This window comes from Myotis yumanensis, unplaced genomic scaffold (assembly GCF_028538775.1).
Source record: "Myotis yumanensis isolate MYYU_CA2020_CCGP unplaced genomic scaffold, mMyoYum1.0.hap1 SCAF_5, whole genome shotgun sequence".
Lineage (NCBI taxonomy): Eukaryota > Metazoa > Chordata > Mammalia > Chiroptera > Vespertilionidae > Myotis > Myotis yumanensis.
The window spans coordinates 76,105,792-76,133,623 of record NW_027223756.1 but is presented as its reverse complement, the minus strand read 5'-3'; the positions used below and the strand labels follow the sequence as shown (position 1 = coordinate 76,133,623).

General features: G+C 52.1%; 2 protein-coding genes across 7 annotated transcripts; both read right to left on the bottom strand.

Annotated features, from left to right (window-relative positions):
* Nucleotides 1–96: 96 nt before the first annotated feature.
* GZMM (granzyme M) lies at nucleotides 97–23,205 on the bottom strand. Of its 6 annotated transcripts, XM_070415600.1 has the most exons (6): nucleotides 12,649–12,723; nucleotides 8,422–8,581; nucleotides 7,218–7,353; nucleotides 6,851–7,114; nucleotides 623–738; nucleotides 97–384 (listed from the first exon to the last, which is right to left on the bottom strand). In XM_070415600.1, exons 1-5 carry the CDS (start codon nucleotides 12,710–12,712, stop codon nucleotides 652–654), a joined length of 711 nt encoding a protein of 236 aa, XP_070271701.1. In that variant the 5' UTR covers nucleotides 12,713–12,723; the 3' UTR covers nucleotides 97–384; nucleotides 623–651. The 6 variants fall into 6 exon arrangements, with proteins under 6 accessions (XP_070271701.1, XP_070271703.1, XP_070271699.1 ...); XM_070415602.1 differs by lacking the exons at nucleotides 97–384; nucleotides 623–738; nucleotides 12,649–12,723 and adding exons at nucleotides 6,048–6,337; nucleotides 23,129–23,205; XM_070415598.1 differs by lacking the exons at nucleotides 97–384; nucleotides 623–738 and adding an exon at nucleotides 6,048–6,337.
* CDC34 (cell division cycle 34, ubiqiutin conjugating enzyme) lies at nucleotides 16,919–27,588 on the bottom strand. The gene is made up of 5 exons (XM_070415605.1): nucleotides 27,357–27,588; nucleotides 24,322–24,408; nucleotides 24,100–24,197; nucleotides 23,129–23,263; nucleotides 16,919–18,059 (listed from the first exon to the last, which is right to left on the bottom strand). The coding sequence occupies exons 1-5, from the start codon at nucleotides 27,531–27,533 to the stop codon at nucleotides 17,852–17,854; spliced, it is 705 nt and encodes a 234-aa protein (XP_070271706.1). The 5' UTR covers nucleotides 27,534–27,588; the 3' UTR covers nucleotides 16,919–17,851.
* Nucleotides 27,589–27,832: the final 244 nt, after the last annotated feature.

Genomic DNA, 27,832 nt, shown 5'->3' with positions numbered 1-27,832 from the left:
GTCAGAGAGAAAAGGCCACCGTGTACCTAGCAGCCAAAGGTAGAGAAACAATAATAATAAAAAAAATCTACACAAAAGGTAGAGAAACAGCCCAAGTGTCCATCAGAGGATGAATGGATATACACAATATATCCATCCACACCGTGGAATATTATTCAACCAAGAAAAGGAACGAGGCACCGACCCTCGGTACAGCGTGGATGGACCTTGAACACATGGTGCTCAGTGAGAGAAGCCATACACAAGGCCACAGAGTGTGTGATTCCATTTCTGTGAAATGTCCAGAACAGGCACATCCAGAGACAGGAAGTGGATCAGTAGTTGTCAGGGACTAGGGAGTGACTGCGGATGGGGATGGGGCATCTTTTCGGGTGATGGAATGTTCTGGAATTAGATAGAGGGGTGGTCGCATAACATTGTGAATGAACTAAATACCACTGAATCGTATACTTTAAACGAGTAACTACTATTGTCAGGGCCCTGGGCGGGCTGCCTCAAGATGTCCCACATTAATGGCATGTTAATTATTTTGCATCAAAGTTACTTGAGAAACTGCCTGTGCAAGAAGGAAACCCTGACCTCTCTGTCCCCTAAACTCAGGATATAAGTCTCCCCTCATTACCAGAGCAAAGAGTCCAGACCAAAGAGCTTCTATGAGCACATTGCTGACTTCCCACCACGCTGACGCCCTGCTCCGATTCCTTCCTGTGATTTCTCACAAATGCACTGCTTCTTTGTCTAAAAAGTATAAAAAGAGCCTGGTTTGATCATTTTTTTAGCCTCATCTTATGATCTGAGCATCATATTCTGATCCTCCCATGCACATGTATTGAATTGATGTTTCTCCTGTTGATCTAGTCTTGTGTAGATTTATTATTTTATTTATTTATTTTTTTTTCTTTTCTTTTTTTTTTTTTTTAAATATATTTTATTGATTTTTTACAGAGAGGAAGGGAGAGAGATAGAGAGTCAGAAACATTGATGAGAGAGAAACATCGATCAGCTGCCTCCTGCACATCCCCCACTGGGGATGTGCCCGCAACCCAGGTACATGCCCTTGACCGGAATCGAACCCGGGACCCTTGAGTCCGCAGGCCGACGCTCTATCCACTGAGCCAAACCGGTTTCGGCAGATTTATTATTTTATTACTAGTTCAGCCACAAGCCCTAAAGAAGGGTCGAGCAGGAAATAGTCCCCCATCTGCAACAGTTTGCTATGTAAATATCACCACAGTTTTTTAAAAATTTTTTTCCTTTTTTTCTGTTAATCCTTTCCCCAGAATATTTTTTCCATTGATTTTTTTTTTTTTAGAGAATAGAAGGAAGGGCGGGAGGGAGGGGAAGAGACAGAGAGAGGAAGGGAGAGAGAGAGGAACATCCATGTGAGAGAGATGCATCTGTTGGTTGCCTTCTGAACGCACCCTGACCAGGGCCAGGGATCAAACCTGCAACCCACATATGTGCCCTTGACCAGGAATTGAACCCATGACCCTCCGGTGCACTGGCCAATACGCTAACCATTGAGCAACTGGCAAGGGCTAAAAAGATATTTAAATTTTTTTATCGATTTGTTGCTCTGCTTATTTGTTAGTTTGTTTTATTGATTTTAGAGAGAGGGAGAAAAACCAATGTGAAACATCAGTTGGCTGCCTCCTGCACGCCCCACACTGGGGATTAAGCCCACAACCCGGGCATGTGCCCTGACTAGGAATTGAACTGGGGACCTTCTGGTGCCTGGAACAATGATCAACTGACTGAGCAACACTGGCCAGGCTTTTCTGCTTATTTATGCATCATTGGTTGCTTCTTGTATGTACCCTGACAGGAGATCAAACCTACAACCTTGGCACATTGAGACAACACTCTAACCAATGCTTCATGGCCAGAGCTTAAAAAGATTTTTTTAAAGTGCAAAGGAATTGGAATTTGGGTGGGATGCCTGGTGACCCCTAATGAAGGCCTCATGGGGAGATGGGGGGGGGGATGCTCACTCCTCCTGGGACAAGAGGCAAGTAAATTAATGTAGGGATGAAGGGCCAGAACTCACTTTAAAATGCTTCAGCCTCTAAATTATATATACACACTAGAGGCCCGGTGCACGAATTCGTGCACAGGTGGGGTCTGGCCGGCCCGGCCCCAATCGGGTCAGTTGGCCAGCCGCAGTGAGCGTCATAGCAACTAGTCGTTACGGTCGCTTAGCTTTTACATATATAGATAATTGGTCAGGCAAATATGGGAAAATGTTACCCAATCCAGAGGCAGGATATACTGTTGTCCGTAAAACCTTCCAACTTTTCAGCTTGAAAATGCACACCATGAAAGGTGGGGCGGGAGGAGGACAGGTCCCTCTAGACTGCCCTCACTTCAGGTGTCAGTCAAGAGTCCAGGTTGTGCCCGGCCGGTGTGGCTCAGTGATCAGGGCACATGCCCGGGTTGCGGGCTCAATCCCCGCTCAATCCCCAGTGGGGGCCCTGCGGGAGCCAGTGGGGCTGTGAAGGAGGCAGTTGATCAATGATGTTCTTCTCTCATTCTCTCATCGATGTTTCTATCTCTCTATTCCTTTCCCTTTCTCTTTCTCTAAAAATCAATAAAAGCATATTTTTAAAAAAAAGAGTCCAGGTTGTCACCTGTGCTTCTGATGGACAGACTACAGTCAGAGGTTTCCAGAGCCCCCTCCTTGGGTTTGATTAATTTGCTCGAGCTGCTCACAGACCCCAGGGAAAGACTTCCTTACATGTAGGCACCTGCTTATTATCCTATATAAAAGGCTAATATGCAAATTGACCAAACGGCAGAACAACCGGTTGCTATGAGACACACTGACCACCAGGGGGCAGACGCTCAACGCAGGAGCTGCCCCCTGGTGGTCAGTGTGCTCCCATAGGGGGAGCGCTGCTCAGCCAGAAGCGAGGTTCATGGCTGGCGAGCACAGTGGGAGCACTAAGGATGTCTGACTGCTGGCTTAGGCCTGCTCCCCACGAGGCCTCCCTGAGAGCTTGTGGACTGTAAGAGGGTGCAGGCCGGGCTGAGGGACGCCCCCCGCCCCCCCATATACACAAGTGCATGAATCTCGTGCACCGGGCCTCTAGTACAGAATAATAATCAGTGCGGTGATAAAGGGCGCAGACTGACAGCAGAGGAGCCACACGGGGTGAGACCCAGAAGGTCGAGAGTGCAGGAGCTTCTGTCTCCGAGGAACAGGGGTGTGAGTTTGTGTTGAGCTCAACTGGCAGACCCTCCCTTCCCAGGTTGGGACTGAAAATTCCAACCTTCTAAGCCAGCGACTGTCAACCGGTGTGCTACAAGAACCTTTAAAACAGCAATACCTGACTGTTCAGTCAGGGGCACTGACCTCTTTTCCCTTAGAGTATCAAATTAAAAAATGGCAACAGCCAACACAATAGCTGTCCAGTGTGAATGAATCAAAATTACACCTGTTTTGTTTTTGTTTTTTGTCAGATAGGCAAAAACTATAATATGGTTTTTGTTTTTGTTTTTTTAAAAATATATTTTATTGATTTTTTACAGAGAAGAAGGGAGAGGGATAGAGAACCAGAAACATCGATGAGAGAGATCAATCAGCTGCCTCCTGCACGCCCCCCAGTGGGGATGTGCCCGTAACCAAGGGACATGCCCTTGACTGGAATCGAACCTGGGACCCCTGAGTCCGCAGGCCGACGCTCTATCCACTGAGCCAAATCGGTTCAGCTATAATATGGTTTTTGGTGTGTCACAAATATTAGTAGAGTTGTGTGCCGGGAGATGAAAAAGGTTGAAAATCACTGTTTTAACCCCTGGGTCTCTCTGACTGTTAGCCCCGTCCTAGATGTGGTTGAGGGGAGCTCGTTATCAACAAAAGGCCCCTTTGGTCTCATCAGTTAGGAAACTCCTAAGGTTTAGAAGCCCTGTGCCAGGAATGTGGGTGAAGCCCAGACATACATTCTGATTAAATCACAGCATTACCGTTTGGTTTGTGAGAAGTCACCAGGCTGTTGTGACCTGGGTGTGTTATCTGCAAAGGAGATGCTTTAGTAGAAGGTTAAACATTAAAAATTCACTTATAGCCCTGGCCGGTATGGCCCAGTGGTTGGAGTGTTGGCCCATGCACCGAAGGGTCACGGGTTCAATTCCCAGTCAAGGGCATGTATCTGGGTTGCAGGTTCGATCCCAGCCCAGTCAGGGCAAGTTTGGGAAGCAACCAATCGATGTGTCTCACATCAATGTTTCTCTCTCCCTCCCTTCCACTCTCTAAAAATCAATGGGGAAAAAAAATACCCTGTTCTAGCCATTTGGCTCAGTGGATAGAGTGTTGGCCTGTGGACTTAAGGGTCTTGGGTTCGATTTCGGTCAAGGGCACATGCCCGGGTTTTGGACTCAATCCCCAGTAGGGGGTGTGTAGGAGGCAGCCAATCGATGATTCTCTCTCATCATTGATGTTTCTATCCCTCTCTCCCTCTCCCTTCCTCTCTCTGAAATAAAAAAACCATTTTTTAAAGGAGAGGGAATCTGCATTTTCGATCCTCCCCGTCCTGTCCTTGCACCGTGTCTGTCCTTCCTTCTCACCCCTGCTCTGTAATAGATAAAAAAGGAAAGAGTCTCCTGATGTTTCCTGATACTTTGCAGAGGACTGAAACGTAGTAAGTGCTCAGTGAATATGACGGCTGTTTTGGGACCAGAAAAAAAAGAAGCACCGGCCTTTGCAGCAAACCTCACATCTGGGCTGGCAGGTTCATCATGACGGTGAGGTGCGTGAGGGACAGGAGGGACGGAGGTGACAGCTCAGGCTCCTGGTACATGCCCTGGGGGGTGGGGCAGGCCGGCAGCTGACAGCCAGGCGCAGCCAAGCAGATAGTGTTTGCATTCATTGGTTGATCTTATTTATGCCCTGATCAAGGATCAAACCTGCAACCTTAATGTATCAGGACGATGCTCTAACTAACTGAGCTACCCGGCTAAAAACTAAATTTAAGGCAAGACTGCTCGGGGCTGTGGAGTCTGTGTGGGTGACTAATGCACATCTCTGCTGGGATTGGGATTTCGAGCAATTGTCAGTTTTTGTCAAAATAGCAAGCCATCCACTTAGATTTATGCATTTTACTGTATTCAAGAGAAAGGGAGAGAGCGAGATAGAGATGGAGACAAAGACACAGAGCGAGACAGAGGAAGAGAAGGACTCAAACCCCTGCTGAAGGGTTTGGGGAACTGTGCTGTGAAATGCATCCACAGCTGAGCCAGATGGACAGATGGACAGATGGACAGAGGAACAAGAAATGGTGAAGCACCGAAGTGCTCACTGTATCATTGTTTCAATTTTGCTGTGTGTTTCAGATTTTCATGATGCAAAGATGCCACTGGAGCCCTGGCTGGTTTGGCTCAGTGGATAGAGCATCGACCTGTGGACTGAGGTTCGATTCCGGTCAAGGGTATGTACCTTGGTTGCAGTCACATCCCCAGCTGGGGATGTGCAGGAGGCGGCTGATCAATGTTTCTCTCTCATCAATGATTCTAACTCTCTAAGTCTATCCCTTTCCCTTCCTCTCTGTGAAAAATCAATAAAATATATTTTAAAAAAAAAGATCCCCCTGGAAAACAGCAGTGCCTCAAACAGTTACACACCCACTACAGCCAAGCAATCTCCCCCTTTGGTGCCCACCCAAAAGAACTGAAAGGTGGGTCCACACAAATACTAGTGCACACGTGTCCATGGCAGTGAATTCACAACAGTGGCATCCACTGCCACCCTTTGGGCCTCACCCTGGAGCCCCTCCTGGGAGAAGCCTGCCCTCGCCTGCTGCTGGGCTCCCTGCAGCCGCCTCAAAAGTGCAACCTCGCCCTGCCACGTGGCTCAGTGGCTGAGCATTGACCTATGCACCAGGAGGTCATGGTTTGATTCCCGGACAGGGTACCCGCCCCGGGTTGCGGGCTTGGTCCCCAGTAGGGGACATGCAAGAGGAAGCTGATCAATGATTCTCTCTCATCATTGATGTTTCTCTCTCTCTCTAAAATAAATAATAATAAAAAAAGAATCCAGGCAGGACTCTTACAATTTCTTTATTACAATTTATTGGTCCTCTGAGCTGTGTCCGGTACCCTCTCTGCCCCTCCCCATAATCCTGCAAGGGAGGGTCCTGCAAACGAAGGAGCCAGGGTCACCCGTGGAGCATCAGGCCTGTGGTGGGGCCGACCAGCGGCCGATGATCTTCCTGATCCAGGACATGTAGGGGGCCACGGCGGTGGCCACGGGGGGCTTGAAGATGTCAGTGCAGGCTCTGGAGCTGAAGGACAGGATTCCAGCCACCCGGCCTTTGCTGCACACCAGGGGCCCACCTGAGTCCCCCTGCCAGACCCACAGGACACAGGTTACATTTGTTGTCGCTTGGACAAAGCATGATTATTCCTGAGGGTGGGAGGCTGACTGTGTACCCTGGTCCCACATGTCACTACATGCATCTTACTCCCCCACCCCACCTCTTCCTTCCTTCTTTCCTTCCTCCCTTCCTTCCTTCCTTCCTTCCTTCCTTCCTTCCTTCCTTCCTTCCTTCCTTCCTCCCTTCCTGTTCTTTTAACACTCTTTGCTTCTTCTTCCCACCCCAGGACCTTTGCACGTGCTATAATTATCTTTGGTGCTAGAGCTCAAAGCACATCCCTGCTGCTCATTGACTATGTGACCATGGGCAAATTATTAAACTTCTCTGTGCCTCAGTTTTTGTATCTGAGAAATAGTAATGCTAGTACCAATCTCCAGAATTCTCCAGAGAATGGACAGAGCTGGGGCCCAGGTCCCCCCTGGCCGAGGCTTCTGCCCTTCTCTCAGGCCAGGCTGCCTCACCTCCCTGCTGCTGCCCCTCACCTTGCAGGGGGCCTGATCCTTGGGCTTGGCCTCCAGGCAGATCAAGTTGTGGGTGATGCTGCCTTTCCAGAAGCGGCTGTTGTTGCACATCCTGGCGTCCAGCACATGCATGTCCAGCTCCCGCAGCGCTCCCGCCAGCTGCCCGCTCTGTTGGGTCAGCCCCCAGCCTGCCACACTGCACCTTGCTCCTGCTGCCACTGCCTGGCGCCCTCGGGGCAAGGCCAGGGGCCGAACAGTCCTGCTGCGACTCACCTTAGCGTCCAGCTACAGGTGACAGAAAGAGACAGGTGAGTGAGAGACAGTGGGGCAGCGGCAGCGGGAGAGGGCACGTGGGTGCAGTTGTCACTCCTCCCGCCAGGCCCCGCACCTGAAGCAGAGCGAGGTCGTTGTCCAGTTTGGGGGCCGGCTTGTACTTGGGGTGCAGGACTGCTGCCTTGACTCGGAAGGTGAGGCCAGGGTCTCTGAGCTTGTGGAGCCCCAGCACCAGCCTCAGCTGTTGGGTCCTGTGGGCGGCAGGATCAGGGTACGGGCTGCCATCTTGCAGCCTCCGGACCCCCCCCACATACCCTGAGCCTTGCTTCCAGGGTCCATCTAGGCTGAGTTCAAGGTCCTCGATCCTGCCCCTCCCCCTGCTCCCTTACCAGGCCTCTCTCTGCCTGGTCCTTCCCCTGCTCCTTCTCAACTGCCTCCTCTCCACCTTCTCCAGGAAGCTAGCCCTGCTGCCATCCCTGCCCCAGACTCCAGTTCATTCCTGACCAGAGGTAGGCGCTGTGTGTCCAAAAATGATGACCTTCAGTGTGGCGCTCCCCTCAGCAGGGGCTCCAGCCCCATCCAGTGCATACGCTATACCTCAACCACAGTGATTTGTTCTACGGCTGGCACAAGACCTAGGTAGGCTCATCAGTATCAATCCTCATAACTTTGCCCCAACTATAGAGAAACAAACTTTCCACAGGATCTAAGGGGGCCCATCCTTGCCACCTTGTGAGAACCTTCCTGATTATATGGCTGAGTGACACAACAGAAGAGCTGAGGGGCAGGCTCCTGACTAGCTCGTGCAAGCACCTGGATCCAGCTGTTCCTGAAGCCTTACGTCCTCCTAGACTTTTCAGTTACACGAGCCAATAGATCCCCTTTGGTTACTTTGACCAGTTTGATCTGGGATCTTTATTAGCGGCTAGTCCAGAGGTAGGGCAGCTCCAAGATTGATTTATTTGGTGGCTTCCTGGGTTGGTCTGCCACTCTCACAGACCAGCTTTATCCCCATGGCCACAGTGGGAGACACATTCCTGGGTGTCACAAGAGGCCTAATTCTGTCCAGTTGGAAGGTGCTTTGTGGTAGCAGGTAACGCTTCCCTAGGAATCCTGCAGCCTAATGTCACTTATGCAAGCCTCAGGCCCATGTCACGTACACACGGCACAGCAATCACAGGAGAGGGAAAGGGGACGCCCCTATGACCCTATAATGGGCTTAAATCTGTCAGGACCCACTCCCTAGTGAGAATAGGGAACCACGGGACAGAGTCAGGGATGCCTGGGGTGGCAGAGGGCTGGGCAGGTTGGTCACTCACGGCTGAACCACGCAGTGGGCAGCTGTCAACACCCACCGCGGGTGTACGAGGACTCCCCCACAGAAGTGGGTGCCGGCTTTCTGCAGCGAGACCATGTATGGCCGGGAGTGGGGAGCAGCCTCATGACCACCGATGATGTGTGTCTTAAATGCGACACTTCCTGGGGAGAGGAACAGAGTGCCAGGTTAGGGCTGGGTGCCCCATCCCAACCATGACCCTTCCACCCCAAGCCCGAGAAGCCTGGACCCTAACACAGCCCCCTCTGTTACCCGAGACATTCAGATTGACAGGTAGGGCTGCCCTTGATCCCTCCTCATCCTTCACCCCCACGTCCTGGTTACCAGCAGGTGACCATCTGACATTCACATCCCCTCCCTGGGCACCACAGAGCGGCAGCCTAGTGCAGCAGCTGCAGGAGCTGTTTAAAGTGGAGAAACTAGCCCTAGCCGGTTTGGCTCAGTGGATAGAGCGTCGGCTTGCGGACTGAAGGGTCCTGGGTTTGATTCCCGGTCAGGGCACATGCCCGGGTTGCACATGCCAGGGGGCCGTGCAGGAAGCAGCCAATCAATGATTCTCTCTCATCACTGATGTTTCTATCTCTATCTCTCTCTCCCTCTCCCTTCCTCTCTGAATCAATAAAAATATATTAAAAATAAATAAATAAAGTGGAGAAACTAGACCCTCACATCCCCTCCATGGGATATAAAATGGTGCAGCCACTGTGGGTACCATCTGGCAGCTTCTCAAAGGTTAAAAGTGTTACCACCCGACCCAGAAACTCCCCTCCAAGAGAAATGACAACATATATCCACACAAATCTTGTTCATACACATTCACGGCAGTGGGGCTCACACATTGCGGAAAAGCGGGAACTGCCCAAATCTCCAGCATTAGGTGATGAATAACAATGGAGTGAAGCCCTGACACTCACTACAGTGTGGATGGACCTTGAACACATGACACTCAGTGACAGACGCCAGACACCAAAGGCCACACAGTGTGACTCCATTTATGTCCAGAACAGGCAAATTCACAGAGATCAGAAGGGGCTTGGTTAATGGATGCCAGGGGCTGTGAGAGGGAATGGGGAGTGGTTGCTAATGGGGATGGGGCTGCATTTTGGGGTGATGGAACATTATGGAACTAGATAGAGGTGCTGGTTGCAAAACACTCTGAATGCAGTAAAAACATTTGAATTATATCCTTTAAAAGGGTGAATTGTATGACATGTGAATGATAACTCAATAAAGATGTTATAGGCTGGCTGGAGTGGCTCAGCAGTTGAGCATTGACCCAGGAACCAGGAGGTCAGGGCTCGGTTCCTGGCCAGGGCACATGCCCGTGTTATGGGCTCGATCCCCAGTAGGGGGAGTGCAGGAGGCAGCCCATCAATGATGATCCTCTCTCATCATTGTTTCTATCTCTCTATCCCTCTCCCTTCCTGTCTCTAAAAATCAATAAAAACATATATAAAAACAAAACAAAATAAAAATGTTATAAAAATTGTTTTAAAATCAATCATGATTTTATTTTTTTGTTTTTATTGATTTCAGAGAGGAAGGGAGAGGGAGAGAGAGATAGAAACATCAGTGATGAGAGAGAATCATTGATCGGTTGCCTCCTGCACGCCCCCTACTGAGGATCGAGCCCACAACCCAAGCATGTGCCCTTGGCTGGAATCGAACCCGGGACCCTTTAGTCGCAGGCCGACGCTCTATCGAGTTGAGCCAAACCAGCTAGGGCCAATCATTAATTTTGAAAGGTTGATAAAAAGTTTTAAAGTGGCCTGGCTGGTGTGGCTCAGTGGATGAGCGTCAACCTATAATCCAGGAGGTCATGGTTCAATTCCTGGTCAGGGCACATGCTTGGGTTGTGGGCTCGATCCCCAGTGTGGGGTGTGCAGGAGGCAGCCAATCAATGATTCTCTGTCATCATAGATGCTTCTATCTCTCTTTTCCTCTCTCTTCCTCTCTAAAATCAATAAAAAAATATATTTTTTAAAAGTTTTAAAATGTAAATCAGATCAAAATCTTCCTATGATTCCCCTTCATGCTTTAAACATCCAAACTCCCCATGACTCACAAGAGCCATATCAGCGAGTCCTGCCTCCTTCCCACACCTCCTCACTCCACTCCAGCCACACCACCCCCGGCGGCTCCTCCAGTGCGCTGCCTTCCTTCCCACCTCAGGGTCCTTGCACACGCTGTTCTGGCAGCCTTTCCTCCAGACATTCCCAACTCTGGCTTCCTCCCTGGGTATCTGCTCGAAAGCCATCTTCTCAGACACCTGCGCCCCAATTTCCTTAACATAACCCTCCTCCCCTTCCTCTGCTCTGCTCTCTCCCTAGCACTCAGCCCTTCCTGCCAGTGTGTCGCACACAGACTTGCTCATTGACTGTCCGCCCCGCTAGTCCTTGGGGGCAGGCCCCGAGTCTGTCGTGTTTACAAAAGGCCTGAACAGTATGTGCTCAGCAAATACTGATGGATGAACGACAAAATAGATAATGGGTGATGGATGGCTGACAACTGATGAATGGAGGAATGGTAAATGGATGATGGATAGACGGGTGATAGGTGAATGGATGGCTGATGGCTGAATGACCGATGGCTGATAAATGAATGGAAGGAAGGAAGGAAGGGAGAAAGAGAGAGAAAGGATGATGGGTGGATGGATGATGGATGGCAGGAAGGAAGAATGGGAGAAGGAATGATGGAGAGCCCTGGCTGGTGTTGCTAAGTGGGTAGAGCACCCAGTTGGGGTGCATGTGTGGGACGCAACCAATCCATGTGTTTCTCTCACATCGATGTTCCCTTCCTCCCTCTCTTTCTATTTCTTCTTCTCATAACAGTCCCTTTAGCATTTCTTGCAGTGCTGGTTTGGTGGTAATGAAAAAAAAAGATGGATGGATGTGCAGTAGAAGGAAGGGAGAGGGAGAAAGGATGATGGACGATAGATGGTAGGAAGGAAGAAAGTGAGAAAGAATGATGGATGGATGGAAGGAAGGGAGAGAAAGAAATGATGATGGGTGGATGATTGAATACGTATCCCACTGGGTCCCCAATTCATCACAGTCATTCTCATCCAGCCTCGCTAGAATTCTGCGATGCCCGTCTGCCACTACCTTCTTAAGCTTCCGGGCATCGAGTCCTGGCCAAGCATATATGGTTTGGCGAGGCAGCTAGCAGGGGCTCAAATTCCAGCTTTGTCCTTCCAACCAGGCGATGCTGGGCAGGTTGCCTCACTCACTAGGTTGTAGTTTCTTGCTCTGCAACCCAGTATGTATATCAGGACCCTGCCTGCCGGGTGCTGCCAGGAAGCAAAAAGCCTGCATCTGCCCCACCTTCTGTGGTGCTCTGTGAATCCAGCTCCAGGGTGAGATGTGAGGAGCACAGGATATTTTCAGAGTCCCAGAGTCTCCCCATAAAACAACTACAAGAGGAAATTAATGATTTTACTCTGGGGAAATCTGGTGACTGTCAGCTTCATCAAGTGATCTAGACAATGGCACCAGGAAGCAGGCGCGAACCCTCTGTGATTCCTGCAGAAAATGCACAACCTGAACCCTTCCTCAGGGACACAGCAGGCAGACCCACAGGCATCACAAATACCAGCATCACAAGACTCAGGGGGAAACGAAGAAACTGCCCGTAGTGGAGGAGGAGGAGGTCAGGTGGTCTGTGTCCATGAGGAACGCTATAGGGACTTTTGAATAAGGTCTGTAGATGAGCTAATATGAATGCACGGTGTTGAGAAACCTGCCATGATTGTGCAGAGAACGTCCTTGCTCACAGAAAACACCCCATGGCATTTAAGAGTGAGAGGCCATGCACCTGAAACTTACTCTCTAGTGGTTTATAAAAATAACACATATATTTATTTTTTCTACACACACCCAGAGGCGGCTGATAAGGCAACCGTGGCAACATGTTTACAATTGAGAAATCTAGGAGGAGGAGATGGGAGTTACCTGTAGGATTCTAGTGACTTTTCTGTAAGATCAAAGTTAAGTCCAAATGAAAAAATCTGAAAGTGTCTGCCCTGATGTGACCTGACTTTTCTACCTCAGGCCCCGGCTCAGCCTGCCTCCTGTTTGGAGTGGCCGATCTCTCTTCCATCAGTCACCTTCTGGGGACAATGGACTTGTTTCCAATCTGTTGTGATGCCCACCCACGAACACCCGGCGCCCAAAGCTTCAGGCGTTTCCCCCCTTGCTCAGTTCCCACTCACCTGCCCAGAGGACCCCCGGGGCCAGCAGCAGCAGCAGCAGCAGCAGAGATAAGGAGGCCTCCATGGCGCTGGGGAACTCAGCCTTGGGTGCTGCCTGGGCCCCCAGCACCTCCCACCCCACCCACCCCTTCCTATAGGGGAGGTCGCATTCACAGCTTCACTCTCCACAGCACACACACCACCCCCAGCTAGTTGCTTTTCACCCAGAAGCATTTCAGAAAAGTCTCTCTAAAAGGCTCTCTGAAGAGAAAACCACACTACACATCACGCCTGAAAAATTAACAAAAGTTCCCCCTCATCATCTAATAGCCCATCATGTTCAACCCCCATCTCACACCTCCGTGTGTGTGGTTTTAAGGTGGTTGTTTTCTTGGCCCCCTGTTTCTTATCATGATGAAATACATACATAACATAAAATGTACCATCTTAACCATTTTTTTAAAAAATATATTTTATTGATTTTCCACAGAGAAGAAGGGAGAGGGACAGAGAGTTAGAAACATCGATGAGAAAATCGATCAGCTGCCTCCTGCACGCCCACCATTGGGGATGTGCCCGCAACCAGGGTACATGCCCTTGACCGGAATCGAACCTGGGACCCTTGAGTCCACAGGCCGACGCTCTATCCACTGAGCCAAACCGGTTCGGCCTTAACCATTTTTAAATGTACAGCTCAGTGGCATTAAGCTTATTCATGTTGTTGTGTAGCCACTCAACCCCACCATCCATCTTCAGTACTTTCTCATCTCCCCAAACTGACAGGCTGTCCCCATTAAACACTAATCCTTCCCCCCCGCCCGCCCCCGGTCTTTGGCACCCATTTATCTACTTTCTGTCTCTACAGATTTGACTCCTCTAGGGACCACGTATGAGTGGAGTCGCACAGTGTTTGTTCTTCTGTGTCTGGCTTATTTCTCTGAGCATAATGTCCTCAAGGTTCATCCATGTTATAACACATAGCAGCATTTCCTTCCTTTGTAAGGCTGAATCACATTCCATTGTATGGATGGACCACATCTTGTTTATCCCTTCATCGTTCCGTGGACATTTGGGCTGTTTCTAAACTTTGGTTATTCTGGATACAGATGATAGGAACACTCGTGTGCTATGAGCACTTGGGGGATGACCACAAATCTGAGGGTCCTAGTCAGGCTCACCTGCATGGAGTGCTATATTGAGCAGTGATGTCTGTTCTGGGCCAGGCATGGCCGGGGCAGTTATGAAGGCTCCCAGGGGCTTCAGTCCTCACTCCCTCCCAGCTACTCCTCAGCCCTCCCTATCCATGTGACCCAAATTGGCCAATCAGATTGCTCCATTCCCCCTCCTTTGGTTCAGGGCAGAATGTTCTAAGCCAGCGGTTCTCAACCTGTGAGTCGCGACCCCTTTGGGGGTCGCCTAAGACCATCGGAAAACATATATAATTACATACTGTTTTTGTGATTAATCACAATGCTTTAATTATGTTCAATTTGTAACAATGAAATTGGGGGCCACCACAACATGAGGAACTGTATTAAAGGGTCGTGGCATTAGGAAGGTTGAGAACCACTGTTCTAAGCAGTCTCATTGAGGGCCATGGTGTGGGTTTCTTCTACTGGAACTTTTCAGAAACAGGCCTCATTCTCTGCTGGACTTGGAGCTGGAAGGATGTCAGCCCGGGGGTGGCCCAAAGTGAGAGGAGGCCCACACAGAGAAAGCGGAGTTTGGGGATGTTGGTTTCCGCCTGCAGCTGTAACAGATTGAGGAATTACCTCACATTCAGTGCCTAAAACCACACAAATTTATTCTTAGTTCTGGAAGCTAGAAGTAGTAAGTGGGCCTCACTGGGCTAAACCCCGGTGTAGGCAGGACCCTCGGGGAAGAACTGTTTCCTGCCTTTCCCCAGAGCAGACTCTGGGATTAGGGAACGGACATCTCTGGGGCTGTTATCCTGCTGACCACAGGTCAGGGAGACAGAGAGAAACATCGATTGGTTGTCTCCTGCACGAGCCCTGACCCGGGCCCAGGCTGGGGAGGAGCCTGCAACCAAGGTGCGTGCCCTTGACTAGAATGGAACCTGGGACCCTTCAGTCCAAGGCCAAAGCTCTATCCACTGAGCCAAACCAGCTAGGGCTCAACTCTAATTATTAACCCCACTAGAGGCCCGGTGCATGAAATTCATGCACAGGTAGGGTACCTACGCCTGGCCGGCAATCAGGGCTTATCGGAGCCTTCCGGATGCCGGCCGGGGCCTCCTTTAGTTCCGCACCGCCCCCAGGTAGTCAGCGCATGTCATAGCGAGTGATCGTCTCCCAGCTGAACTCCCGCAGGGATAATTTGCATATTAGGCTTTTGTATATATAGATTATGCAGCTTAGAACACTTAAGTTCTGCATGTCAAAGCCACCTGTCCTTGGCTTGGTCAGTAAAGATGATTCAAAACTGGAGGCCTCAGATATTTTAGTCACATCTGTGTGTGCAAAAGCTGTTGGCAATCGTGCGGAGTACAGTCTAAGGAGGAAAGGGGGACAGATTGTGGCAGTTTTATTTATTTTTAAAAAACCCTCATCCGAGGACATGCTTTTATGATTTGAGAGAGAGAGGAAGGGACAGAGAAAGAGAGAGAGACATTGATATGAGAAACAAGGATCGGTTGCCTCCAGCTGGGGATTGTACTTGAAACCTGGGTATGTGCCCTGACTGGGAATCAAACTGCAACCTTTTGGTGTATGGAACGATGCTCCAATGGATCCACACTGGCCAGGGCAGATTGTGGCAGTTTTATTTATTTATTTAAAAATATTTTGATTTCAGAGAGGAAGGAAGAGGGGGCAATAGAAACATCAATGATGAGAGAGAATCATTGATTGGCTGCCTCCTGCATGGCCTCCCTCCGCACCCCTCCCCCCACCCCCGGGGATTGAGCCCACAATCCAGGCATGTGTCCTGTTTTTGCTCTGACCGGCAATTGATCCATGACCTCTTGGTTCGTAGGTTGACACTCAACCACTGTGCCACGGTGACTGGGCTTGTGGCGGTTTTAGAACATGGCCACTGATTGTCAGACAGGCTCCCATCAAGAGGTAGGGTCTGTGTCCCCCCTCCTAGAATCTGGGTGGGTTTGTGCCTTTTTAGACCAATTGTGTGCAGCTGAAGCGGCATGGTGTGACCTCCAAGGCTGCTCAGAACTGACCTTGCTCCTGGGACCGTCATCTTGGAGCCTGTGCCACCATGCTGAGAGGAAGCCCTGGTGATGGGTGTGGGGGCATGTGCGGGCCACTCAGTCCCTGAGCCTGGGCTTGAAGTTGCCCCAGCCCAGGCACCCAACCTGAGTTAAGATGCCTCCCGAAGACCCCAGGTCCCATGATTTAAGTCACCTACATATGGTGACGAGGTGACAAGCCGCCTGATTCCTGACCCACAGAAGCGAAGTATAAAGTGGCAGGGGCTCTGTCACTAAGTTCAGGTGGTTTGTTCTGTAGCACTGGGAGTGTGGAGACAGGGAAGAGGTCCAAAGGAGAGAAGCTGAACCAACAAGCCAGAGGGTGGCAGTGGGTGCTGGCATGACTCTAAGACAGAGGTTGACAAAATGTTCTAGAAATGGCCAAACTAAGTACTTTTGGCTTTTTGGGACATTACTCAGTACTGTAGCTGCAGCTCATAAACAGCCAGACCCAGTAAAGGGGGTGTGGCTAGTTTGGCCAAGGGTCCTGGTTTGCTGATACAAGGCTTTCCGGTGCAGGCTAGTGGCTCCTGGGCCCCAGGAGGCCCTTCCCTTTCACTGCCATTCTGGAGGCTGCCACCAACTTGCCGGGCTCACAGGAAACAGCCTGAGAGTAGCTCACACTGTGGGTGACATCTTCCCCCTCACCACCCGCGAGGTGCAGAGGCTGACTCAGCTTCCCCCTCAGGAAATGCCTCTAACTTAAAGAGGAACTGAAGAGAGGCTGTACATCCCCAGGCCTGAGCAGCAGGAGGTGCCTGCAAGTTAAAAACACAGGCTGTTGTCCTGGCCTTGGTGCCTGCAGAGGGTCATACAGGTGGGGGTCCAAGAATATTCATGGGTGCTCTGAGGGCTGCCTCACCTGTAATGCACAGTGGGGCTCAGAGGCTCCTAGACAAGGCCCAGGGAGGAGGAAGGGTGTGGTTGCCATGGGGGGTGGGGGAACTCTGCTCAAATCCAGTTGAGTACTCTGGTGAGTGGGTGTGTTCGTCAGAGCAGAGGAGCCTCACTGGCCCTGTGCGGCCCACCAGTTGAGTTTAAGGAAAGCAAGAAATTAAAACAACTGGGTGAAACTTTGCACATTTTAATGTAGGAAAATCATTCATGTTAACAAACAAACAAAATTGTGAGGACCAACTATAAAAGCTGTGCTTGTGGCACTGGGGCTGTGGTGCATTCATGGAGCAGGAAGCAGATCAGGCGCGTAGGCTCTATGGGGTCTGCCAGGGCACAGGTGCACCTGTCCGCCACCTGCCTGTGGGTCATACAGGCTCCAGCCACAGTAACCAGTCAGGCCAGGCCTCACTCGGGCCTTTGTTCTGATGTCACCATCAGACCCTAGATCCAGCTTGCTCCAGGCCTTTCGGTTACACAGAAATAAAGTCAGAGGCTTGGGTGACACTGGGTGCAGCATCTGCAGGCAGTAGGGTGGAGCCACCTGAGGGCTGGAGGTTGCAGGTTGTTTCCAGCCTAGGGCTCAGGACCTTGGGCCCACATCCTCAGCCTCAAGAGTGCACCCAGGTGCTAGGCCTGCCCCTGGGCTCCACACACTTAGGTGCTGCAGGCATCAGGCCCGGCCACTGTACCCTGTAGTTCTTGGGGAGGCCAAGGAAAGGTTGGTCTCTGGGCTTCTCATAAAGTTGTTTTATTTAGATTCCAAACAAACCAAAGCCGAGAGAAGAGGTGACGACAAGTTAATCTGTCCACTCATGAGCTGGGAGCCCCAAGTCTCTGGCTCCAGTAGACAGGACTGGAGTCCGGGCCCCTCAGGCCACCTTTGCCCTGAGGCCCACCAGGTGCCCAGCACTAACGGGCCCCTCCTCTCTGAAGCAGAGGAAAACCCAGAACAAACATGGGAAAAGGAAAGCGAGACCAAGGGGACAAGGCGAGAGCGGAGCCACCTCCCTGAGGTAGTCTCGGCGTCAGGAGGTGCCCGAGAGCCCACAGAGCCTGGGCCTGGTGAGGTAAAATCTGTAAGTTTATTCGGCGCGGGACATGGTGTCAGGACTCCTCGTTGCCAGAGTCATCCTCATCGTCCCCAAAGCAGCTGTCAGCTTCGGCCTCGGCATCCTCGTAATAGTCATCGTAGAAGAGGTCCGAGCCCTCATCGGGCGCCGGGGCCTTGGTCTTCACGCAGTACTCAGCCAGCGTGGTGGGCACCTTTACACCATCCCGCTCCGCATCTACCTTGGTCCCCAAGACCTGCTTCCTGGGGGAGAGACAGGCAGGGAGTCAGGCGAGCTATGGCCGTGTCAGGATCCATAGCCAGATGCCCTTGGAGGAAAGGAGGTGACCAGGCAGCTTTGTGGAGTGTGACTCGTGCACTAAGCCCCGGGGAGGGGCCTGACCGAGGCCAAGCCACAGGGGACACAGCAGCAGGGACCAAGGATCCCGGAAGATTGCTACACTAGGTTTAAAAGGTTGCCACGAAACTACACTTAACCCAGCTGACAAAATATCAAGGGGGGTTAGTCCTCCAGGGCCACAGCTGAGGACTTCAACCAGCTGAGGAGCCTAGGAGGCAGGCAGAGGGAGGAAAAGTGGATGGTGGGGACAACACTCTGGGAGAGAGAGAAAGGATGGGACGGGCTCACCCTGGAAAGTGTGGACTCAGCACTGCACTGCTCACGAGGCAGCAGGCGAGATTTGGGAAATGCTCCTGTTTACAGTGAAAGGGAGGACAAATGAGGTGACACAGGGTAGTAACATCCCTTGGGACATACACCTGACCGTCAACACCCTAGCCCCAGCACCAAGTACATCTGAAACTGGAACCTCGCAGGACCAATCCACAGATGCTAAAACCTCTAAGCCCACCAGGGGTTCTGCCTGGTCACGCTGACAGAACATGTGGGAACGCAGATGGGGGTGAGCACACAGGCAGAAAGCAGCCATCACAGCTACCCACGTGGGCACATGTGAGCTGGCCCACAGGGAGTCTGGAGGGATAAAAATAGTCTGGATTTTATTTTGGCACCATGTGGGAGGTGGCGGGGAAGAACTGGCAAAGGAGCGGGCCACGTGGGCAGGATACTCTGAAGGTGCCACCCAGCACTCACCCTGAGACCCTGAGGGTTGTGCACAAGTATCAAATGAGGCTGGCAGAGCAGGTGCTTGCCAAGCACCGCCGAGGATGGCTGGTGGGGGACCAGTGTTGCTATGTCCATCACAGTTCATCAGCTCCACAGACTGGAAACTATGACTGCCCAGCATCAAGGACAGCTTTCCGGGGACCACAGCGGGATGCAGAGAAGGGTGCACCCTGTTGCTCATGGGTCCCCTGGGGGCTGTGTGTGTCAAAGTGGTTTAGAAAATTGTTACATAAACCACTACCGAACAACCAGCAAAAACAGGCCAGACTAAAAGAAGCCAGCAGAATTTAGTAAAGGAAAATAAAACAGAAGTTGATAGAGAGGGGCACCACAGGACAGGGAGGAGACCCGACACTGCAAGGCCACCAATGCCATGTGTGCGCGTACATGTGCTCACAGGTGCACACACACGTGGGTAAGACAGGGGACTAGTCAAACTGCAGGATGAGGTGAAACGGAGAAGTGAGGGCTGTTTAGAGACAAAAATGGTTGGTTTCTTAGGAAGGGAAAAGCAAGTTATGACAAGTAAGCACATGGACAGCCTCAAAGATCAGGCCCCAGGAAGCTACTAAAAGCTGTTTCCTACTTTCGAGGTAAGAGCAGGGGCTATTGGGGTAGAGTGGGAGGGAAGGGATGGCGGAGGAGTGGGAGGAAAGTTTCAGGTGGTGGAGCTGGATCTGCACCTCAGCAAGGAGATAATCATGTTAACTATCAAAACTCACCAAATTGACTCCACAAAGGATGAGCTCCACTGGACATGACATCTCAACAAACCTGACTAAAAAGTTGGTTACAGCCGAAACCGGTTTGGCTCAGTGGATAGAGCGTCGGCCTGCGGACTGAGGGGTCCCGGGTTCGATTCCGGTCGGGGGCATGTACCTGGGTTGCGGGCACATCCCCAGTAGGAGATGTGCAGGAGGCGGCTGATCGATGTTTCTCTCCCATCGATGTTTCTAGCTCTCTATCTCTCTCCCTTCCTCTCTGTGGAAAATCAATAAATTATATTTAAAAAAAAAAAAGTTGGTTACAAAGTGGCGTATACAGCGTGGTTCCATTTTTTGGATAAACATCTGGAAGGATACACCCAGACATTAACCATGAGGTATTAGGATCATGGGGTTTTTGCTTCTATTTGTGCATAAACGTTTTTGCCTTCGTTATTTGATTTGTTTCCATAGCTTTATTAACACGAACTGTACCCATGTAATGTGTCAGCAGTGAGCTCTAACCCACATGTGCCTCCTGAAAGCACCCCACAAATGAGATCACAAATGTATCCATCACCCCCAGACGACCCTATGCCTCTTTTATTTTTATTTTTTAAAATATATTTTTATTGGCTTCAGAGAGTAAGGGAGAGGGAGAGAGAGAAATATCAATGATGAGAATCATTGATGGGCAACCTCTTGCACGCCCCCCACTGGGGATCAAGCCTGCAACCTGAGCATGTGCCCTTAACCAGAGTCGAACCCAGGACCCTTCAGTCCACAGGCTGACGCTCTGTAGGGAGGGGCTATAGAGTCAAACCTCAGACTCACCTGTGGCAGAGCCACATACAAATCCCAGCTTGGAGGGCAGAGCCCTCTTAGCACAATTAAGCTTGACCTTATAGTCCTCCCTTGTTCCTAGGTAGCTAATCGGCTGTGGGAAGTGCAGCAAGTGCTGCCAAAACAAGGCTTGAGTAACGAAATAGATTTTTGAAACTCACAAGAACATTGCAAACATGCTGACAACTCCCCTTGTTTTGCTTTGTGTGATCAGACTATAAAATAAAGCTTCGCTTACAAGCTGTCACTGTTTTCTCATCTAGGCAGTGATCCTACCTGGCCCCAGCTACATTCTCTTGTCTATTTTCTTTAAACCAGTGATTCCCAAAGTGGGCGCTACTGCCCCCCGGTGGGCGCTGCAGCGATCCAGGGGGGCGGTGATGGCCACAGGTGCATTTGGGGGCGATGAATAACTGCTATTAAAATTAAAAAAAAAATTAATTTCCAGGGGCTGAGTAATACTTTTTCTGGAAAGGGGGCAGTAGGCCAAATAAGTTTGGGAACCACTGCTTTAAACCTTCACCACCCCTCCTCAGGTTCACCCCTGGCTGTACTGGATGCGGTTCAATGCTCTATCTACTGAGCTAAACAAGCGAGAGCCCCTATGCCTCTTTAAAAATACATATATATTTTTTATTGATTTCAGAGAGGAAGGGAGGGGGAGAGATAGAAACATCAATGATGAGAATCACTGATTGGCTGCCTCCTGCATACCCCCCACTGGGAACTGAGCCCACAACCCGGGCACGTGCCCTTGACTGGAATCGAACCTGAGACCCTTCAGTCTGCAGGCCAATGATCTATCCACTGAGACAAACGGTTATGGCTCCTATGCCTCTTAAAGCCCATATCCCTGATGGCCACAGATGCACTTCCTAGGATTCCTGTCCAGGAGCGTGCTCCCTTGTTTCTGGCTTCCTTCACGAAGCTTAACACCTGGAGATGTGTCCACATGGCTGGTGAACAGGCCGCAGCTTGCTCACCCTTCACTGTGGATGGCTTCCTTCACGAAGCTTAACACCTGGAGATGTGTCCACATGGCTGGCGAAGAGGCCACAGCTTGCTCACCCTTCACCGTGGATGTACATTTGGGTTGTTGTTTGTTTTTGGTGAGTTGATGCAGTTTTGAACATTGCATGGATGCTGGTGCAGAATGTGCCTGTTTCTCTTGGGTAAGTACTTAAGCCTGGAATGACTGGGCCGTAAGGCAGGAGTGAGTCTAACTTCTTATTTACTTTTCTAATTAAAAGGTAAATGAGCCCTAGCTGGTTTGGCTCAGTGGATAGAGCGTCAGCCTGCAGAGTGAAGGGTCCCAGGTTCGATTCCAGTCAAGGGCACATGCCCGGGTTGTAGGCTCAATCCCCAGTAGGGGGCGTGCAGGAGGCAGCCTATCAGTGATTCTCTCTCATCATTGATGTTTCTATCTCTCTCTCCCTCTCCCTTCCTCTCTGAAATTAATAAAAATATAAATAAATAAAAAATAAAAGGTAAATGACAAACTGAAAGGTATTTAGAAAAGACCTAATAAAGGGCTGTTTGTCATGAAACAAATCAGTAAACTCCATGATAAAAAGTGACAATGGACAATGGACACAAGAGCTCACAGAATTCGACAAACAGAATAGGCAAAAGAATGGGTCACACAGCCCGGACAGAAAGCCAATGGACTGCACACCCGGTGCCCTAAACAAGGTTCAGTCCCCCATCTGGCACCTGCACTGCTGAGAGTCCACTATACAAAGTCTGGGAGATGTTTGCCTGCTCATTTGTGAGGGAAGAGTACTGGGAACAACTACAAGAATAAGAGGCTAATTCTGGCAAATCCTTAAGTAATACATTGCTCTTAGAACCAAGAAAAAATTATCTTTTTAGAAAAGAAGGCTATTTTCTAAATATGCTGATACCATATGGTTTTTCTGCCTTTAAATAATGATTCCAAGTTTCAAAATTACAAACTTAAATGATGTTCGCAACAGCAAATTATTAAGTGGGAAAGATAAAACATTACACAAAGCACAATCTCAGTAACATGAAAAATGACCATATGAAAAACTGATGAGGAACAGAAGCAAGCAGTGGAAGGACACGTGTATGCCCAGATGTGGGTCATGAAGCACCTAAAAGCGGACAGGCAAGCCATACCCCCATTTGCTGGACACACTTACCACAGGCCCCCATTCTCAGGGATGCTGCCCTGGAGAGAGGCGGGCAAGGGGTAAAGGGAACACCGGGAGGACCTCTGGAGCTTGCTGCTGGACACCTGGGTGTCTATTTCTGTGCTGCACTATTATGCCTGTGTGTGTGATACACCCATATCCCAACATGCACACACACACAGTATGTCTACTTACTACATTAAATACATGGACTTGTATGAAAGATATTTGAAATTGCAAAAAACACCCAATTTTCTTTTAAAAAATTTTTAAAAAGGAGAAGGAGAAGGAGGAGGAAGAGGAGGAGAAGAGGGAGGGAGGGAGGGAGGGAGAGAGAGAAGAGGACAGGAGGAAAGAACCAATGGGTTGGGCTTGAATCTGGCTGGATCTTTTCCACTGTCCAGTGGCCTAGATTTCCCCATTAGTGATTCCTGCCCTGTGGAGAGATGTGAGAAGCCAGGTTATCTGGGAGCCCTTCCTTACCGGATGATGTCTGTGTACTCCCGGTCCTTGCCTTTGCTCTCTTTCCACTTCCTGTACATCACAGAGGCGTCCACGTTAGCTGGGGAAAAGGTGTTGGGTTCGTTGAGGAGGGAGATGACGCTCAGGAGGATGGTCCTGGGGGAGGGAGCACAAAGTCAGCGGGTACAGGGTGTGAGGGGTGTTCACTGGCTGCACTACACATCCTGGAAGCCAGGTCCGACGTTGTAGCAGGAGCCACAGGCTGAGCACAGCCCCCTGGTGGCTGCCATTTATTGGAGAACACGCAAAGTCCCAGCTTTGCAGTCTCTGAGGCCTGAATGTCACTTGGGGAGCTTTTGAACACACCCTAAAGCCAACACCCACTCAGAGATCCCCTTGTACCTTCCTATCCCAAAAGCAACATCTGTCTGGACTTCTCAGCGGGCCTTCCCTGACTACTCCTGCCCTCTGCCGCATGCCCAGCTCTCTGGATAAGATATGTGTGGGCAGTCAAGCCCAGGAGCACCTTCCTTCCACTTGAAACACGCCTCTCCCATGCCCTAGTGCCCTGCCTGGCAAAAGGGTCCCTCTGTGCTACCATCTCTTACTATGGCCTGGGCAGGACTAAGGCTATGCAGGCAAAGAGGTGGGGTGCCAGGCCTGGGGACTTGGCTAGGCTCAGTGGAGGATGAGGAAGGAGGGGAGACCTCAGGGTAAGGCAGAGGGAAGATCCTGTGGGCAGAAAGAAATGAACACAGGATTCCCATTTGATGGGGCAGTGTGTGTCAGGAAATGAGGGGAGAGGCCAGCAGAGATGGCCCCGGACCCCCAGGGCCCCAGCACGCTTGCAGAAGACCAGTTTCAATAGATGCCAAAGCACTGCAAGGAGCTGTGACCCCAAGGATGACACAGGTGTGTCTCCCCATGTCTGGAGCAAAGAGGTCAGAAATGCTGGGGGTGGGGGGGCACGTCTACCTGCTGACCAGCCTCACCTGACATTTTGGGTGGGGTTCCACCGCTCCGAGGGCAGCTCACCGCTCTGGGGATCATCGACTGGGGGGTGGAGAATGGAGATGCACACGTCCCCTGTCTGTGCAGGGACAGGAGGGAGGGATCAGTGCCCATACCAGCATGTCAGGCCACACAGTGCCCTTCCCCTGCCCGCCCCCATTGCAGAGAGGCCGGGAAGGGTAAGTGGGGAGAGGCAGGCTCACCTCATAGATGTTGGGGTGCCACATCTTGGTCAGGAACCGAAAGGCTGGTGGGGAGTAAGGGTAGTCGATGGGAAACTTGAGGCGTGCCTGGGGGGTGGGCAGAGAGCAGGAGGACTCAACAAGGGCTGGCCCTGTTGTCCCATCAGTGCCGAGTATGGGTGCAGGCTGGACAGGACAGGATACCTCTTGAGGACTCCGTCCATAAACACACAAACAAGGACATCAGGCTGGGATGGATACCCCACTACAGAAGGGCTGCTCAGCTGGGACGAGCACTTGTGTGCGCTTGAGTGCACAAGGAATCCCACAAGCTGCACAGACCCCTAATAGATCTGGGGTCAGGTGCACAATAGGCTGCCATGGGCTTTTTGGGGGTCACCTGAGCTGATCCTGGTAACCACCCTGCTACTGGGGAGTGTGGGCACTTGCCCAAGGAGCAGCTCCAAGCCCACCTGGCCCAGGCCTGTAGGAGGGTCAGGAGGCTGGGCCCCAAGGTGGGCTCACACTAGCAAACAGCTCCACAGACCGGCGGGGGCCTAGGCCTTGGCCCTGGGAGCTGTGCGCCTCAGTACAGTGCTGGACTCCCTGCCTCAGTGCCCAGGTTGTGGGGAGGATTAAAATAGATATGTGTTCACTTGGCAGGTCTTCCCGATACCTCTGTGGCCTGGGCCCTGTGGGAGATGAGTCAGTGCTGGGTGGACACACTCTCTGCCCACAGGTGTCCATCTTGGGAGATCAGGAAGGCAGCAGGTCACGTGGGAGACAGGGAGGGCCACCTGACCGACTGGGTGACACAGCTACACAGTTTCAGTAGGTGAGGAAGCTTCTTTTGCTTGCTTAAGCCCCAAGTCGCAGGTTTCGGGACATCTGGCCCAGGATCCTGGCAGTGCCTCAGGCTCTCAGGGGCGAAGAGCAGGCTAGGGGCCACAGAGGAACAGGGCATCTCTGCTGGGTGGGGCCATTTGGGTCAAGTCCTTCTGCTCTCGGCTAAATGATGAGGCCACTAGCTGTGGCAGCAGAACAAGTCTGGAACCTGGGTCCCCCAAAGCCAGTGCTGGGCTTCTAAGTGACGGCCTGAGACATGGCTGAGGCCTCCTCAGTGGAGCAGGGAGGACAGGCCTTCCCTGCACCAAGCACCCACCAGGTCTCATCTGAGAATGAAAGCACCTTCCCCAAGGGCACACAGCAAGTGAAGTGTGGAGGGGGCTCCACAACCTGGTTTCTCTGACCCCCTTTAGCACACTATACTGCCCGGGGACCTGCCTCATAAAGGAGAATTAGGGGCAGCTGGGTTGGGCCTCGAAAAGGTGCTGGAGGAAGTGGTTGGGAAGTGATGGTGGCCCATGGGCATTTCCACATCTCCTGCGGAAGAGGGTTAAACCCACTCCCTACCTGACCACATGGAGACCGGAATGGGAGGACTGGGTAGGTGGCAGAACCACCCTAGACTCCATCCTGGCTTCCTTGAGGAGAGACCCTAAGGCAGATGTGATCAAAGTCTGGCAGGCTCCCTCCACAATCCATTCTTTTCTAGGAAAACGAGATTATCCCCAGAAAAACCTGGGAGGCTCTCCTCACAAGCCCTGCAACCACTTAGGAAGCCATAGCCAGACATCGCATCCTTTACCACTCTAAGCAACCTTAGTCCTGGCCTGGCTTCGCCTAAGGGTGAGATCCTGGTTCTGAAGGAGCCCTTATCCTCACAGCCTGCTGCTCTCCAAGCAGACAAAGGCAGCTAGGGAGGGGGCTGGGTAAACCTTTCAGCAATCAGCCCCAAATCTGTTCCCCGCCTGGGGCAGTCTGACTCCAAATTCACAACTCAGACCAGGGCTGTTCACACTCCTCCCCTCATCCCACCCCAGCAGGCCGGGCGGCTCCCTCATAGACAACTGAGCAGGTGAGACCAAAACATTAGTCAAAAGTGCAAACAGAGACATCTGTCTGGGCAGCACTGCCCCTCCCTCCCCACCCCCAGCCTGGCCTCGCTGTGGTTTCTGCTCCCCACCCAGGCCTCCCAGCCAGGCAAAACCTGGCAGGTCCTAGCCATGCTCTTGGCAGGCTGTGATGGGGTGTGTTCCTATGCTCAATGCTCACTTCTCACCTCTCCCACAGGGAGACCCCTTGCCTCATCCCTCTGGCTCAAAAAGTCAAGGCCTGAAACCTGAAAGGGGTCCTTCCTAGGCCACATCTGGACTAAGATCATGAGGATGAGAAAGCTGCCCGAGTCCTTTGTCACACCAGTCCCGGGGAAAGCACCAACTTCCCTTTCCTGATCCCAACAACAACAGGGAACTGCTTGGAATTAAACCACAGAAGAAACGGCCCAGAGTGAGATTCTGGCCATCTGCTTAGTGGAACCTGAGAAAGGCCAGCTGGGGTGAGAGGAGCTGGAGCTTCTGAGGCGAGGGTCCTGGAGGCCCACGGGGGCTCCCCCATAGTGTGGCTCCCAGGACAGGGGAGGTAGGAGTGACACCTCCGCCCCAACCTTCCCGAGAGAACAGGTTTTGTAAAGCTCCGGATAAAACCGAGAGGGCTTGGCCCGCTGCTATCGCCAAGGGTGGCTGCTTTCCAAGCAGGTCCGACTGCCAAAGCCCCATCCAGGCCTTTGTTAGTATCTGAGCAAGTGGCAGAGCCAGACCCCTACCCCCACACCGCCGGCCACCCTCCCTCCCTCTTTCCCTCCCCGAGGCCGATGCTCCCCAACAACAGTGCTCGCTGGTTCTGGGGAGGCCTTTGTCTGTCCCGGGCAGGGGGCTGGGAAAGCGGCTGAGGCTGGGTTCGCCAGGGCGGGGCCGGGAAGGGGGCACCAGGGGCTGACACCTCCCAGGAGGGAGGTACACAAGAACCCGCCCAAACAAAACAGCGTCCGAGCCTCCACTCGGGGGGCGGGGGGTCTGAGTTTAAGTTCTCGGGGACTCCTGGGGCCTGGGAAGGGGTGACTGAGGAATCCCGAGTGACAGCGGAGAGCCTGGGCAAAGGGAGAGGGGGATCACCATGCGAGAGGGTCGGGGCATCCGAATGGGCTGCGGGCTCACCTTAAAGTAGCCGCCTTCGTAGTAGGTGTTGGGGGGGCCGAAAATGGCCACCTCCCAGTTGTACAGGTCGCCCTCGTCCACCAGGGTCACCCGGAAGCCCTCCACCGGCTCCTCCTGCAGCCCCTTGAGCTCGAGCAACAGCGCCTTCTGGGAGCTGGGTACCAGCGGCCGGGCCATGGCGGCGGCGGCAGAGGAGGAGCCCGGGAGCGGGGGCGCGATGGGTGGCGGGGCCGCCGCGGGGGCGCGGGCCGGACCGGGCCGCGCGCCGGCCGGGGGGGCGCCGCCGGGGCCGCCGCCGCCTTCCTCCTCTACACCGCCGCCGCCGCCGCCCGCGACCCCCGAGCGCTCCACTCGCTCTGGCGCCGCCGCCTGCCCGGCGCTGCCCTCGGCCCGGCCCGTGCGCCCCGCCCCGGGCTGCGCCTGCGCGCCGCCCCCGGGCTCCGACCGCGCCTGCGTGCCGCGGCCCGGCCCCGACG

Coding starts and splice junctions, on each gene's coding strand:
- GZMM (XM_070415598.1), bottom strand. CDS start 12,712: ATGGAGGCCTCCTTATCTCTGCTGCTGCTGCTGCTGCTGCTGGCCCCG. Junction 7,354..8,421: donor GCCCACTGCGTGGTTCAGCC/GTGAGTGACCAA, acceptor TGCCGCCCACAG/GACCCAACAGCTGAGGCTGG. Junction 7,115..7,217: donor ACGACCTCGCTCTGCTTCAG/GTGCGGGGCCTG, acceptor TGTCACCTGTAG/CTGGACGCTAAGGTGAGTCG.
- CDC34 (XM_070415605.1), bottom strand. CDS start 27,533: ATGGCCCGGCCGCTGGTACCCAGCTCCCAGAAGGCGCTGTTGCTCGAG. Junction 24,409..27,356: donor ACGAAGGCGGCTACTTTAAG/GTGAGCCCGCAG, acceptor CCCACCCCCCAG/GCACGCCTCAAGTTTCCCAT. Junction 24,198..24,321: donor GGCACCCCAACATCTATGAG/GTGAGCCTGCCT, acceptor GTCCCTGCACAG/ACAGGGGACGTGTGCATCTC.